General features: G+C 37.8%; 3 protein-coding genes across 4 annotated transcripts; 1 reads left to right on the top strand and 2 right to left on the bottom strand.

Moving 5' to 3' along the window:
* The first annotated feature begins 1443 nt into the window (after positions 1–1443).
* Positions 1444–4749, top strand: kti12 (KTI12 chromatin associated homolog). Of its 2 annotated transcripts, none has more exons than XM_044124258.1 (9): positions 1444–1684; positions 2541–2592; positions 2678–2730; positions 2809–2864; positions 2951–3030; positions 3126–3285; positions 3384–3446; positions 3893–3961; positions 4497–4749. In XM_044124258.1, the coding sequence occupies exons 1-9, from the start codon at positions 1534–1536 to the stop codon at positions 4638–4640; spliced, it is 828 nt and encodes a 275-aa protein (XP_043980193.1). In that variant the 5' UTR covers positions 1444–1533; the 3' UTR covers positions 4641–4749. The 2 variants fall into 2 exon arrangements, with proteins under 2 accessions (XP_043980193.1, XP_043980194.1); XM_044124259.1 differs by having other exon boundaries at positions 1464–1684; positions 3893–4028; positions 4104–4626.
* A 1421-nt stretch (positions 4750–6170) lies between these two features.
* On the bottom strand, positions 6171–8145 carry ch25hl1.1 (cholesterol 25-hydroxylase like 1, tandem duplicate 1). Its single transcript, XM_044124257.1, has one exon. The coding sequence runs from the start codon at positions 7011–7013 to the stop codon at positions 6183–6185; it is 831 nt and encodes a 276-aa protein (XP_043980192.1). The 5' UTR covers positions 7014–8145; the 3' UTR covers positions 6171–6182.
* Positions 8146–9501: 1356 nt separating this feature from the next.
* On the bottom strand, positions 9502–14169 carry si:dkey-24l11.2 (uncharacterized protein LOC100034462 homolog). The gene is made up of 12 exons (XM_044124252.1): positions 13755–14169; positions 12580–13200; positions 12371–12430; positions 12222–12274; positions 11984–12128; positions 11044–11387; positions 10722–10950; positions 10517–10634; positions 10225–10336; positions 10032–10143; positions 9770–9882; positions 9502–9674 (listed from the first exon to the last, which is right to left on the bottom strand). The coding sequence occupies exons 2-12, from the start codon at positions 13189–13191 to the stop codon at positions 9605–9607; spliced, it is 1968 nt and encodes a 655-aa protein (XP_043980187.1). The 5' UTR covers positions 13192–13200; positions 13755–14169; the 3' UTR covers positions 9502–9604.
* Positions 14170–15348: the final 1179 nt, after the last annotated feature.

Raw genomic sequence — 15348 nt, 5'->3', positions numbered from 1 at the left:
ACACAAGTCACCTAAATGAGCAGTGTCCAGCCAATAAGCAACAACCACTAGAGGATGACCTCATGCTTTCAGAAAATCAAGCCCAGCCCATCTTGGTATAAATAGCTCTTCTCGTATTTGGAGAGCTGCAAATACTTTTAATTATAAAAATAATAAGATAAGCAAAGGGAGAAGCAGGATGACAGCAATCTATAGAGGGGGATTTTTGTCTTCTTTCATCCTTATCTCTTATATTGTGATGACAACCTCAGTGATGCTTGATTTAACTGAACTGAAAAACAAAGTATCCCAACTCAAGGTGAATCCCAGAGGAAATCTTTGGGCAACAGGTAAGAACATTTTAAACTGCTGAAAATTTTAATTTTGTCTCAATGGAGGCAGTTTTAATTGGGAGTCTGAATATTATTATTATTATTATTATTATTATTATTATTATTATTATTATTATTATTATTATTATTATTATTATAGGGCATTTCATGGGCAAGAAAAGTGTGGATAGCTCCTTACTGGAAACTGTCTTCGAGAATATTGATGCTCCATCTGAAGACAGAAATGTGAATCCTGTGGCCAGAGAGGAAGATGTGCAGGCACTGATCACCAAGATATTGAGGACCGCTCAACAAACAAGAAAACAGACACTGGAAATGTTAGTCTAACTTTATCATATTATTGTTTACTGTTAATTCATTGTATCACTTAAATTACTGTATGTTTCTTTGATTGGAAATATTTTTGTTACTGCTACTACTTATCATCAATACTATCCTTTTCACTATGTTATATTGCTTTTTTGTAATGTTTTTGTAGTTCTTAAATTGTAATTGAATTGATTATAATGAAATTAATTTGATTATGATCAAATTATTATTTCATTCAATTCTAATTTAATTATAAAATTATTTTATAATTATTATTTAGTACTTTTTTCACATCTAAGGGTTACAATTACTAGTGTTATTTTACTGTTTTTACAGTAATGTGAATATTTTTGTTACCACTATTATATTGTTGTTTTGGCTATTTTATTATAACTAATATTAACATGAATTTATATCTTATTACTAATATTTTCATCTTATTTTCTATTTTTACAATTACTACACCGTCTCACAGTATATATATCTTTTTTTGTTTTAATATAGAGAAAGAGGAGATCCAGCTTGAAGAAACCAACCTCTTGCCTGTAACAATACGAGCACCAACTGATGAAGATCAGAGATCTGTTATTTTTGTCAAGTAAAAAAAGACTGTAATTTAAGCAAGATGATTTTTCTTGTGATATTTATTGCATTCCATTTGTCTTTGTGTTTGTTTTTCAAAATATACCTGTTCCCTTCTTAACATGCTGTATATTTCTGTTTCAATAAAAAGTGCAAAGTTATATGTAGTGTGTGTCTTATTAACGTATTTTTAAGAACGGATGGCTTTGGGTGTTCTGGCGCCCCCTTTCGGTATGTCTATCATATCCGGGTGACCGAGCTGAGCATCAACGTGCTAGTCCCCATGTTATTAAACTAACCAGCAGCAGTTATGCCTCTAATAGTAATGTGTGGATACCCGTGTAGTGGTAAAACACGGAGGACAGAAGAACTGAAGGCGCATTTTGAAGAGACAACCGATCGACAGGTTCACATTGTTGGAGACCTAGCTCTGGGCGTAGATAGAAACAGTGTTTATGCAGGCAAGTTCGGCTAGCTTCGTTCCCATTCACTATTGTTCGGTGCTGTTCGCTTTCTCTAAACTTTCCAACCCGCTGACAAATCGTCTTAAAAGTTATTAGCGTCATACTTTGGCTTTATTCCACTCTTTTTAATTGTTTGCGACCCGAGCATGTTTTATTCGAGTACCAGGATACCGTGGCATGTAAATACTTGATCCGGGTTTTTAAATATAATCGCGTTTCAGCTGGTGGGAAATTAGCCAAACACGTGATCTGAAACCTAGTTCATACATGCGGACATGGGTGTGTGACAGTTTTTCTACCTGGCTCCCCTGTGCTAATAAAACCAATAGCCCTTAATCCTTTATCTTTACTATAAAAGTTCAAATATGTGTAGCACAAACCAGGTCATAAATCATATTTCTGAAATATTATAACATTTTATTCCACACATTCCAACTTCTGTATTTTTATTTTATTTTTTTCCATTGAGCTTATTTAAAAATATTTTCAGTGTTTGATCCTAAATCAAACTCACCAATGGATTTGTTAGTAATATTTTAGGTACATAAAGAAAATAAAACATTTGTTCAAGGTGCAACAGAAAAAAGTTATATGTTTTTATATGGTGCTTATGCATCACTCTTTCTAATGCCAGCTTGGCCAGTTGGCCAATATGGTTTACATAAAAAAATGTCCAATCCTGAAGACGTCTTGTACAGTTACTTTGACTTCTAAGAATAACAAAAAACATAATGCAATAAAACACAATAGTGAATATATATTACCCTTGGTTAACTTGGTGGAGCATTGAAACTGGATGGTTAGTGTTTGTTATAGTGAGTTGTTATGGGTTCAACCTGCGGTTTTGTTGCAGATTCCCAAAAAGAGAAGGATACAAGAGCATCTCTAAAAGCTGAAGTAGAGAGGTAGGTTTACCCTCCACCTGTCTTCCACCACATGGACGTTCTTTAAAATGCGCCTTTTTTACACATTATCTTTGTTCCTTTTTAGGAAGGTCAATAAGGACAACATTGTAATTTTAGACTCATTGAATTACATAAAAGGTATATATCAAGAGTTACGCGAGTTGTGCAAATTCTCATTTTAAGCACTGTGATGTAACCTGTTAAGATATCTCACAGGTTACCGCTACGAATTGTTCTGTCTGACCAAGCATGCGCAGACACCACACTGCCTGGTAAGAATGCAGATGGGGAAAAAATAACCTATGGAATATAATGACAAAGCGACGGTGTAACTAATATTGGGGGTCTTTTGATGAAGGTGCACTGCTTGACATCAGGTGAAGAAAGCTCATTGTGGAACCAAAACAGAGAAGCTGCAGGGCAATACAGCCAGGACATGTGAGTAAGAAGTTTCCACACAATGAATTAATAACAGTGATGATTAATTTGTTACCTTAAAGTGTCATTTTCTTTGTGTTTTGATTTATTTTTAGCTTTGACGCACTAGTTCAGAGGTTTGAAGCACCAGACTCCAGGAACAGATGGGACAGTCCTCTCTTCACTGTCCTCAAAGACGACATTCTTCCTCTTGAGGCCGTTTCTGATGCGCTTTTTAAGAGAAAAGCCCCCCCACCTAATCAGTCCACCCAGAGTGTAAGGAAATTCACAAAAGCCATATTGTTTGCGGTGATGTAATGTAATCCTTATGCGAGTAACAAAGTTAATTTCTTCCCTTTTTTTTGTTCCCACAGCAACCCCTCTCCTCAACAAACTTCCTGTATGAGTTAGACAAAATCACACAGGATGTTCTAATGGTACGTCCTCCTTTATATTTCTGACAATTTTTTTTTTCATTGGGTCTGACATTCTACTAGTTTGAGAATGACTCATAATTTAGGAAATATGTTTAAAGCCAGTCTTAAAGACTCATGCAGACTTGTAGATATGACAGATGATCATTTCCTGTACTTCAGACCTAACAAGCTGATAAAATCAACATATTGCCTGAGAGTAATTATCTTTATAGAGCACCAAACAGAATTAATACACAACTATTTCTCTATCTTTGGATGAGCTCATTTTGATTTCTGTTATTTTTAAGTGGTAAAAAAATGCTTCAACAACAACAATTTTGTAGTTACTGTTCCCTTGTAGATTTTGTTTTTATATTCAATCTTTATTCAATTATTGTTAGATATGATTATCATATCTTTTATCTACCCCACTGCGTTTTTTAATTAAGGCAATAAAAATTTTTCAGGCTATTTTTAACGCCCAGAAAACAAGTGTTCCTGGAGACCTTATCTCAGTTCCAGGAGCCACAGAAAAGATATCCTTTATGTTTCGAACCAAGGGTGATGCTTGTTTTTCTGACTGCTGTGATGTCACAGCTCCAGGTAAGTTTAATTGCACAACATTGGTGGGTTCATTTATTATTCTCATCTGATGAAGGAAGTCACATTTGCTTGCAGATGGGAGGCAAAGGCCTCATCATCAAAGACCCCATAAACACTCCTGAACTGAAGGCAGAGCAGCAAGCCAAGGTAAAGGTCTCATCTGTAATAAAATGCTAAGAGACGTGACTGGTGGAAAGCAACCAAGGCTCCCGGTGGCTTCCCTGTGACGCTCCTTCTCAGAAGCAAACACTTTGATTATTTTTTCACCTTTGAACACGTCCGAGCAGGAGCTGATTTAAAAGCTCCGTGTTGGTCTGCCTGCAGTGATGGGTGCATAATTAAGTTCCGCATTACGTCAGTAACATTTTTGCTGTGTGGTTGTGTAGCTTTCATGTAGGTGCTTTAGAGACACAAACTTTCTGTCTGGTTCTCTGAACAACTTTTATGTCCTTAACCCATAAATGAAACGTGGAGCTGACCAGGACCATCAACATGGCAGAGCTGAGGAAACTACGGCGCCAATTCATCAGTTACAGCAAGATGCACCCCACGGAGAAAACGGGGCAGATTGCCAACATGTTTGTTCAGTATTTAAATAAGGGTCTTCATTAAATTAAATTAAAGAGCTGCATGGGTTTTTCCTGCTCCTTAACAAGTACAGATGTTTAAATGTATTGCTGTATCATCTTTATCTTTAAAAAATAAAATAAGTTATAATTGATTTGAGTAGTTCTGTTTATTCAATAAAAGTGCAAAAATCAGCTATAAAGGCTAATTATCTTCTATCCCTAGGTGACTAGAGAGGCTGGGGGTAAATACGTCACATACATAATTAATATAATTACATGATTATGAATGCATGAAACAAGTATAAGGGGTGCCTCATGAAATGAGGCTATTTAGATAGCCACTGAACCCTGTTATGCTTGTTTTATGTTTGATTTTTAGTTTGAAGTAAAGAATAAAATAAAAAGACTGACACAGATTGAATATCACTCAGATTGTGCATCTTAATCACTTTAAAACCATAAACACATGGCAGCTATCAAGACCAAAGGCAAAGTCCATTAAGAAACTAGATTTAGAAGAAAACTCATTATTAACTCCTTATATTAACTAATAAACTGAAATTTGTTTATTGTAACTCTCTTTGGCACTTTGTTTTCCAAATCTGAATTCAAATTTTCAAGAACTTTAGCTGTTTTTTATATAAACTGCATAGTGTCAAGTTGTGTATTTCAGGGTCATTCAGCCTGGTCTGGCACCAAACAAATGAATACGTGGGAAGGCACTAATATCTGGTGGGCTTTGCTGGTAAACTGAAAATGAGTCAGATAGGTAATTAAAACAAATGGTCAAAACAGAAATGGTTCTCAAGCCACAGCAAAAACCTTCCATGGCCATCTAAGTCTTACTAAAAACATTCTGGGCTCAGCTGGAGGAGAGTTTAAGAGAAGTCTTGGAGTGACACAAAAAGATTGTACAAAAAACAAATAATGGTCAAAGACCCATTTTTATGATCCAACCTTGTAAAACGTTACAGGAGAAAATAAAATGCTGGCTTATTTGCAAAAGGGGAGCTACTGAACTGGAGTGTTTCAAATCTTACCTTCTTAAAATAAAATAATTTTTTTTTTGCACCCCTTTCTAATAATTGTACTCATAATTAAAAATTTAATCTTTCAACATTTTTCTCTGATTTGCTTGTGCAGTTAAAGATGATTTTCTTTTAAGGCTTTTACAATTTTCTATATGTAATTATATATTGAGCCACATCAATGTGTCAGAAATCTCTTTATTAGCAAGACTCATGAGCAAAATCTTCCTGAATAAAATTCCTTCAACATTTGAGTCCTTTGTGTAAGAAAACTGTCAGAAACAATAAGACACATTTTAACTGTTTCTCCTCTGGATATTAAACATAATGTACAAACACTACATCAAGTTTCAATAAATTATATCCCATGCATCTGCTTTATAAATAGATGTTTATTGAACAAAAGGTGAAATGCATTTAAATATTTTTACAAGTTTAATGCATTTTTAAAGATGCTAATAATGCAAGAAGTACAGCAGCAAAATAAAAATATTTAACAGGACAAATATTTATAAGAGAACCAGTATTTACAGAATTGTGTTGATTATTGTTTTGTGTTAATCGACGTTTTTCTTCTTCAGAGACATGGCAGTGCCGAAGATCCGGTCCCAGTGGCTGAAGAAGGGAGCGTAGTTGCTGCTCGGCTTCTGGTGGTGCAAGTCGTGGGCCGGGGCGCCACCCAGCAGACCGAAGGGCACCAGGTGGTTCAGGGTCCAGGGCAGGTCGTAGCCTATGTGGTCCTCCACGGACATCCAGATGCTCAGAACTGTTATGCACCATGTGCTCAGTGGGTGACACCTCAAAAGAATCGGGTCCAGGTTGCTCCAGAAGCCCACGGTCATCAGTTCTGGAATGCTGAGCTGCTCCGTGGACCAGGAGAATGGAGCCATGTATTCATGGTGAACTGCATGCACCCAGCGGTACAGCTGCAGGTTCTTGTGGTGCACAAAGTGCCAGATGAAGTACTGGGTGTCAAAGAGGAGCAGTATAGCCAGTCCCTCGGTGAACAACTGATATAACGTAGGAGCTTCTCGCGGCAGGGTTGGTGTTGGCAGTATGAACATGCCAATTACGACAGCCGGTAAAACAAAAAAAATGTGGTTATGGAGAGATGTCATGAAGCTCTTGGCCATCATTCCCAGCGTTGGCCTCCTGTCTTGCTGGATCTTATACTTGTGGAACAAAGGGACCCTTTCCCCCAAGAGGTCCAATACAGCAAAAGGCAAACTAAAGCAAAAGTAGCTGGAGAAGGCAAGGATGACGGGCAAAAAGGGAGATGAGATGAGAGACAGGTGGTGAAGAAGCAGATGATCCCAGAAGGGCTGCAGGAGATGGTCAGATGCCCTGAAATGAGGGGACCTCAGAGAGAGCTCGCTGATGTTCAGCATCTTTCTGTTTGAGGCTGCTGCTGCTGCTGATCGAGATAAGATCTGGCTTTATATAGTGGAGATCAACAAACAGGACTTTGCTCTCAGTCAAAAAAAAAAAAGGAATGCCTGCTTTTCCCCTCACAAGAGTGCAACGTGTGCCAAAAATACCTACGTGAGCTTACCAAGCACGTTCATTAGACACAACAAACAAAGAGCTTCAGACTAAGTTTAATCCAGCATAAATAGAAGACAGATCAAGAGTGTTTGTTTTAATCCCATCAAAATCACTGTTTACACACTTTTATATCTGTCTTTAACAGATATTTATAAAAATGCTGATGGATGTTGATGATTCATTTTAAAATTGACACATTTATGCATTTTAATGCAATGATCTGAAAACAGGACAGCACACTGTACCGATAATTCCTCCATATTAACTTGGAGGAATGCAGCACATTCCTTCCAGTAGAACAGCATGAACTCATTCATGTTGGTGGGTTTTCTGAAATGTGCTGTATGCTTTCGCAGTTTCTCTGAGATTAGGGTCACCTCTTTGACTTGGTCAGTTTACAACATTACAGTATCCCTCACTAATCATTGTTTGGCAGAGTGACTTGGGCGCTCTGATGAACTGTTTGCTACTTAACCCAGTTTTAAAGAATCAGGTAGCAGACAGATGTTCAAAATTCCTTGTTGGCTTCATGTCATCATCTAGCAAAGAAAATCTGGAGCAGTAAATAAATGAATTAGTCGTGGCCCGCTTGGCCTCTTCTCTGAATAATGCTCTCCTTGGGATATTGCTGCAAACTCTGAACCCATGTCTGTCTAGTGTGTTTCTTGATCTCCATGATGCTGCTGAAGAAGCAGGTACTCACTAATTAAATGACTCTCCAAGGCAATTAAGTGCATAAAATGTTATTAATGGCTAATACAGTAGGGGCAATGTATTTCTTAGACTTGTGTTCATACAACCTTGCATATTTTTTTCCTCTTTAGAAATATATTCTGCTTTTTGCTGAACTAACTCATTTTGTAGTAGTGTCCAAAATGTGAACACATTCTAGGGGTGCAAATACTTTTGGAATACACTGTAAGTAGCAAATTAGAATATCTACTTATTATTAGGGACTCCTAAACAAAGAACCTGGAAAAGCTCATCTTCAGAAGAAAGATGGATTCATTTCAAACAAGATTCAACAGATGATCATGATATGATCAGAGGTGGGTCTACTTATATTTACTTCAGTACTTTTTTGGGGGGGAAAGAAATATTTTAGGTGTAATTTCACTATACCATATCTTTCACTTCTATATTATTATGAAGTGTGCCTTCTCTTACTTTAATGGGTACTTTACTCACTGAGTAACATCACTGAATGAAGAACATATTTCTACCAAAATTGCAGTTTAGGTCAAAGTGGGACATCTTGTTTGTACACAAACTTTGTTCTATTATATTCTGCTGAGCTTGTGCCATTTGGAGGTCAAGTGAACATCACACAATAAACTGGAAGCACTTTACACTGTTTTAACTTGCAGGTATGGAACCTGCTGTTAAGTATTAGTGAGATAAGTTTCATACTGAAAAAAGAACTTTCTTTTGTCGAGAATTTATTTTGTAATCATCTAAACATTTGTGTTGTTTTCTCACTTTAACCTTTAAAATACTAGAATATGTAGACATCTATATTTTTGTCTGATGGCATCGTTGTAAAATATTAAATTCAAAGTTATGATCAGTTACTCAGGACTTAACCTTTTTCGGAAACACTTTTACTTGATTCATTTCTTAGCTGGCTACTTTTCACTTTGAGTAAAATATGCTGTAGTGTGACTCTTACTGAAGTATGATTTTTGGCTACTCTACCCACTCTAGATATGACCAACCCTGTGCATCACACAAAAGCTGCTTATTTTTATAATTCATCTGCTTCAAGGATATTCTTTTAGATATTATGCACCCACCCTCCAACAAAATGCAAACTAGAAATATAAACTGTCTAAAGCAACAAAATTAGGGAGGTTGAATTCACAACCCTAACTTTAAAATATTTTATCAATATACATCACCTCAGTTTCTACTTTAGTGAGTCGGATTGGATTTGTTTCCGTCTACTAATTAACTTGAGCTGCTTAACTCAATGTGAAATACAAAAATAAATAAATCTGTACATTGCATTTCCTACCGAGTCAGCAAAATCTTTTTCATGAAAGTCCATGTCATGGCTCGAGGCGACTTCGACTAATTGTTTTCAAAGATGTTTTATAAGGGTGAATGAAACAACAAAGCTTGCGATTAAAATCTGCTTTGTTTCCTGCCGAGATTTCAATTTCTTTTTTAAACAAGTGGGTTGTAATCTCCCTAGTTATAGATCAAAGACTCTCTCATCAGTGGACCCACGTGGTAAGGTTGGCCTTACAGTCGTGATTCCATCACAGATGTAGAATGTTTCTCTGGATGAAGTTTTAAAAGACATAACAATAAAAACAAAAAACAGAATAATCAAGAGAATGTGATTTATTTTGAGAAGAGATCAAAAATAGTTAAAACTCTTATGGTTTATGAATTATGCCATTCATTCATAGCAATAGCAAAAACCTCTTCTTCATTTCTTCTCGCTGGCCGCCTTCCTTGAAACCGTTTTGTTGGTGCTGGTGTATTTTTGTCGATCATTTCTACAGAGAGAAGAGAGCAAATCTTTTAGGCACCATCCTCCATCCTGGTACTGAACTTTACCAAAGATGTCAGTTTATGCCATGTGGAATTGTACCTGCTCATTTTGATTTTATTTCTACATCCCAGCCCTCCCTCCCAGTGGCTGGTGCGCGTGCCTCTTGTCATCAAGCTCCCACAGCTGATGCAAGGCTTACCGTTACCGTACGGCTGCAACGTCAGAGGAAACTACATTAAAAGACTGCAAATCTTCAAAACAAAAAGCTATGATTGTGCTTGTTGTTGTTTCATCTTTAAATCTGGTAGTTTAACAAGGGAAATATTTTTATGCACTAATTGAATGAAAATGTATCCTCCACCTGCTCTTTGGCACAAAATCCACAGATCATCCTGGTGGCGAGTTCCATGGGATGGTCCTGATTCTCGTCATGGCACACATCACAGGCATAAGCCCGACCACAGCAGGGAAACCTTGCGATATGAGGGGAGATTGTTTCCCATGGCTGTGACATTTATAGCAACATTAAATAAGGGTCACTATAGGGACGATACCTGAGCCAGCGATGGCTCTGCTTGTAATGTTTACACGTTCCTTTATCCGGCAGCGGCTTCCCCTTCTGGACTGCCGGATCTCTAATTGTTTTGTAGCCGACGGCACTCGGACCTGCAGGGAATAATAATTAGGTGCAACGGAAGTTAACGGCGGCCTGAAAATGTACTAATGCTAATACTTAAGGTTTTTCCACAAGCTGAGCAGCTTTTTGAACAATATTATGTAAGTTTGGTTGGAAATCCAACTGGGGCAGCCTTTGCTGATCCATGTAAAAGCAAAGTGGGCTCTGACCTGCTTTGCTGGAGGAGCGAGGCTGAATGTACTGGAACCTCGTGCTCTCAGCCAGGATGCTGAGTTTGCTGTGGCAGTTCTCGCAATTGAACTCCTTCGTTTGTCCATAGAATACGTTCTAATAAATAAAAATAAAAAAAGAGAAAAGTTAAGTACATTATATGTACTCCGCCCTTCTTTGATGGCCTTTTCCTATGTTCATCACCTCCACCGGGATCTCCTGAGAGCAGCTGAGGCATCCCACAGTTAGGTCGCAGTCCTGAAGTACAAGGTCAGAGGCGGTGGCGTTTTGAAGGTCCAGGTATCCCAGGACGTCACTGTAATGGTGGATCATGCAGGGCCTAAATGCAGCATTTATGCCCGCATTACACTTTTCGCACTGAGCTGAGCAGGCTGTCCTTCCAGTAAGAGTCAGATCTGCAGTCACCTTACACCTGAAGCCAGCAAAAAGCAGTGACCCGTCAGGTTTAACTCTCAGAATCAGATCAAAAGAAAAGAAATAATTTTTGTGTGTTCTGATAAATTACCTGTTACACTGCAGACAAACGGTAATCTGTTGGGCAATAACTGTGGCAGTGTTTTCCCCCAGTCTGAGGCCCAGCAGCTTGACCTCGGTGCCTCTGCGGGGATCGCTGATTTTGATGTTCTCCACCAGATGGCTCGCATCTTCCTCCTGCAGCTGACCTTCATCACTCTGTATGGGTTTCTGGTGCTCTTCTTCCTCGGACTCCACATCTTCTGTCTTCTCAGTCGAGTTACGGGCGTCCTCATCACCAGAAGCAGGGTCAGAGGTTTCAGTCACGGAAATCTGGAGTTCCTGGTAAGTTATAAACTGCAGGCCAGCTTTTTCTAAGTCAATGTCTTTCTTAAGCTAGAACAAAGGAAAAACAACAATTGATGAATTGTATCTTCATCAAGTTCAGTAGTAAACACTTCAAGGAGAATTACAAGGAAGGGAAGGAGAGCCGACCCTCTATCACAATAGTCAGATTTCTTCCAAATACAACCGTTTCATAATTTTTTAAAAATCTATAAAAATGCTGCAGGCAGTGGATGTCTCTGACATTTCTGAAAATCTAGAGACTGAAAATATTTTCCAATCTCTTTTGCAAGTCACCTATGTGCAGTTAGACTGGACCATTCAATCCTGAATATTCTTTTTATGCGAGTAGTCCATGGTTCAATGAATGGGATATGAAGACTAATTTCTAGTATTTTTAAAAACAATTTTATGATTCCCACATTTACAATGACCAACTTTCAGCTATTTCTGTTGAGGTCAAGCTTGAAATAAAAACACTTGTAAAAACCACAAACTATTAGCTCAATTAAAAAAAGAAGTAAAACAGATTGATTAATTTTTCTTCTTTCCATGTTTAATTGTCCTTTTTCACACGTATCCAGACTTGACAAATAATTATTTTGATTCATTTTTACTAAATTTTCCCTTCCAGACTTCAGCCTCACCTGTCTGGCTCCTTCGGTGAACAGTCTCTCCAAGCTCCGATCCAGCCAGCGAAGAAAAGGACGAAAGAGTAGCTCCACCTTTCCCAGTAGCTGATTAGTAGCATGCTTTGCCTGAAGCCACTCCAAAGACGCTTGCTGCACATGCCTGTACATCCAAACATGTACAGAAATGCATGTAATATTACAGGAAACACTTAACTGTAGGTGTTAAAAGAAAATAAGAATAAAAATCATCTACTTTGCCATGACTGAAGGTAAGTTCTGGTCCAGTGGAATCTCTAATGTGAAAATCTGTGAAACATAAAGATCAAGAGGTGTTTATTGCATGTCAAGCAGTTAACATGATATTGTGTTATGTTTTCTTAGAGGTAAAACTGTGTTCTTTACCTCAAGGGGGTAGTTGTCTGGGAAGCTAACCATGATGTCAACTTCTTTGAGATCAAAAGGCTGTAATAACACAAAAATAAATGATCAAATCACTTCTAATGGCTGGATTTAGATCCAGTACCACAACCCATGTTTGTTCATTCACAATAATAAAATGTACCTGGATAAACTATAAAAATAATGTTTTTAATGAACAACAAGAGTGTTACCCAGTCTGGATCCGTGGCCTCTACAGACACCCTGTAGTAAGTCAGTTTGCCGTCACTTCTCTCCTGAATAATCAGTTGATCTTTGGGGAAACGCTTCTTCAGCTGCTTGATCTCTGTGTCTCGCAGTTGCTTGGCCATGTCCTCATTCATTTCGCACAGCTTCACCTCCTGCAGGCCACCGGGATGGGGCACCGGGCGATGGCGGGGTGTGGGTTTACTCTGAATAGCAGCAGCAGAGGGGTCATCTAATTGAGGTAACTGTGGCGGGTGCCAGAAGCGACATCTGTCCTCCATGGTGCAATGTCCAGAGAGAAAGTAGCGACAAGGGGGGCGGACGGAACCTGGGGCAATCTTTGGGTTGTGGGTAAGTGGCGAATTGTCTCCCATAAGTTGACCACAGTCCAGAGAGGTTGGGGGAGTAAAATCAGGCTGGCAGGGTGACTCAAAATTTTTCTTTTCATGACCTTTTCCATCTTCTCTTGCATGCAGAAATCTACACTTCTTGCCAAAATGACAGTGTCGTCCTTGGGAGAAGAAGCGGCACAGCTGTTGTGTTTGTGGAAATGACTCAGCTTTTTTCTCGTCAGTTTTCACTTCTCCCTCATTCTCCATTGTTAAATCCTGAGGGAAAGTACACAATTTCTATTTCACAGATAATTGACACGTAGTAGTTTCTCCAGTGAAGCAACAGCAAGAATTAGCCATTTTTAACCCAAAGCAATGCTCTCACAGAAAACATTGTTTCAACGCTCCTTTTATTAAATTAAAAATATATTTATATCAAATATTTTTTCCACTAAAACAATGATGAAAATTCTTAGATAGACAGATTAAAAACATGCTTTTTAAAATAGAAATATGCCAACGAATAACAGGTTAAAACCGAAGAAAAACAAATAAGTAAAATATCAAAACAGTTCATTTCTCTTTTCCCCCCCTATATATTTGTGGAATATTTAGTGTACAACCTTTTTATTTCACATGGGTGCGATATGGAGCAATTAAAGATATGTTTCTTTGTTATTTTTAATCTAGGAGATACAATGATTGCTAGATGACCTAATTTTAGCATTGTTATAAACTAAAATAACTTCGTTCACTCACGGTTGTTGGACAAGTGTTGTTTCAGTGAGTTAATTCACGAAAATGTAGTTTTTGTGGAAATGTAGCCTTACCTCAAATCCACTTAGATTCAATGAAATAATTTTTCGGAGTAAGATAAGCTCAGCAGTATTTTAGAGCTTCAGGATAAAGGTGGACTTTAGCAACTGTCAGCTGACGACCCAGTTAACTCTACGTAAATACGCCCTTTCTTCTTCTTTAGCAATTGGCTGGCACTCCCCTGGTAGAAGTACATTCGTTTGCTCTTGTCGCTCCGTGACTTTTCACCTGCAGTTCAACGCATTTAACACCTTTTAAATGTAAATGATTATCTTCTGCTATGGGAAGATAAACATTTACAGAAGAATCGTCTGTACTTGTGTTGTAACCTGAGGCTCTATCGCCGCCTAGTGTCCCGGAAGTTGAGCACATGACATTTTCTAAACTGTCAAATCCTCAATCCACATGTGTTGCGGTCTCAGGTAAACTTCTTTTTCTCCACTTAATATTTTTTAAAGGAAGTAGTTTATCCTCATGGAGTTTTTTTCATGGCGAACCCTCATAAACATCTGGATTCTAAAACTTATTTTTTGCCTTTCAAATAGTAACGTTTTACTTATTGATGAACCCACTCAGGAGTCTGATGTCATCCTACTATAATTACAACAGCTGCATTTACTTGCGGATTTAATATTAGCAGCATTTAATAGCTGCTTTTTCAGTTTATATCATTGCCAGATTAGTAATTTAAATTTTAGTTTGTTGAGCAAAATACGACAGAGCAGCATCTCACTACCTAATCCTACACTTCAACATTCCCCTAAAAAATACCTGATACTTGCCCATATGTGTGTAAATGTGTCCATGATGTGGACAGCGAATAGAGCTATGGATCTCTGATGCATCTACAGAAGTCCAATTGGTCTTTTGACTGATCTGTGATTGCTGTTCTCTGTTCCTGGGGTGTCAGATTAGGTGGCTCACTAGATCTTCAGATGTGGAATACTCCTATTTTAATGGATGAATGGATGACAGAGAAATGAGGTTAAATCTAAAAAAAAGAAACAACAAACATATTAGATATTTTTTTTGGTTAATATGTACTAAAAGACCTCCTGGTTTAGTGAGTGAAAAACCACTAAAACAAATTGAGGCCCATGACTGTCATTTAAAAAAATGTGAAAAGGTTCTAGGTGCATGAATAATTTTGCTCAATGTCTATAGGGCCCAGAGGAGTGTTTTTTCTTGTTCCCTTTTTTTAATGTTGTGCTAGACTAGTTTGAAAGCCAACTGGGGCAGCTTTGTTAAGGCCATTGCTGATTCACCTGGAAACATGAAGAACTGGGCTCTGACCTATTTTGTTTGAAGCTTGAGTTTGAATATCCTCAGTTCTTGGAATCTTATAGGTGCTGAGCTTGCAGTGGCAGCGCTTGCAGCTAAACTCGTTTTTGTTTGTCTGCAGATCAGGTCACATGGTCTGAAAACAACATTTCTGGCTCTGTTGCAGAGTGTTACTGTCTGCCAAAAAAAGTAAAAATGCTTTATTTGAAAAATAATTTTCAGCATATATAATTTATATCAAGTTAATTTGTTTCATTTAACATTTTCCAAAAAACAATTCACATTCTCTCTGAACATTCGAACACTATAAATAGTGATAGTTTCACT

The sequence above is a fragment of the Gambusia affinis genome, linkage group LG08, assembly GCF_019740435.1.
Source record: "Gambusia affinis linkage group LG08, SWU_Gaff_1.0, whole genome shotgun sequence".
NCBI lineage: Eukaryota > Metazoa > Chordata > Actinopteri > Cyprinodontiformes > Poeciliidae > Gambusia > Gambusia affinis.
The sequence above is the reverse complement of the archived record's forward strand: the minus strand, read 5'-3'. Positions and strand labels throughout refer to the sequence as shown.

Excerpts from the sequence above, each read along its gene's own strand:
- ch25hl1.1 (XM_044124257.1), bottom strand. The coding sequence starts at position 7,013 with ATGCTGAACATCAGCGAGCTCTCTCTGAGGTCCCCTCATTTCAGGGCA.
- si:dkey-24l11.2 (XM_044124252.1), bottom strand. The coding sequence starts at position 13,191 with ATGGAGAATGAGGGAGAAGTGAAAACTGACGAGAAAAAAGCTGAGTCA. Across the intron at positions 10,951-11,043 it reads GTTTGTCTGCAGTGTAACAG|GTGTAAGGTGACTGCAGATC; the intron begins GTAATTTATCAG and ends TGCTGGCTTCAG. Across the intron at positions 9,883-10,031 it reads GATTTTGTGCCAAAGAGCAG|CCGTACGGTAACGGTAAGCC; the intron begins GTGGAGGATACA and ends CTGACGTTGCAG.
- kti12 (XM_044124258.1), top strand. The coding sequence starts at position 1,534 with ATGCCTCTAATAGTAATGTGTGGATACCCGTGTAGTGGTAAAACACGG. Across the intron at positions 2,731-2,808 it reads CTCATTGAATTACATAAAAG|GTTACCGCTACGAATTGTTC; the intron begins GTATATATCAAG and ends GATATCTCACAG. Across the intron at positions 2,865-2,950 it reads CGCAGACACCACACTGCCTG|GTGCACTGCTTGACATCAGG; the intron begins GTAAGAATGCAG and ends CTTTTGATGAAG.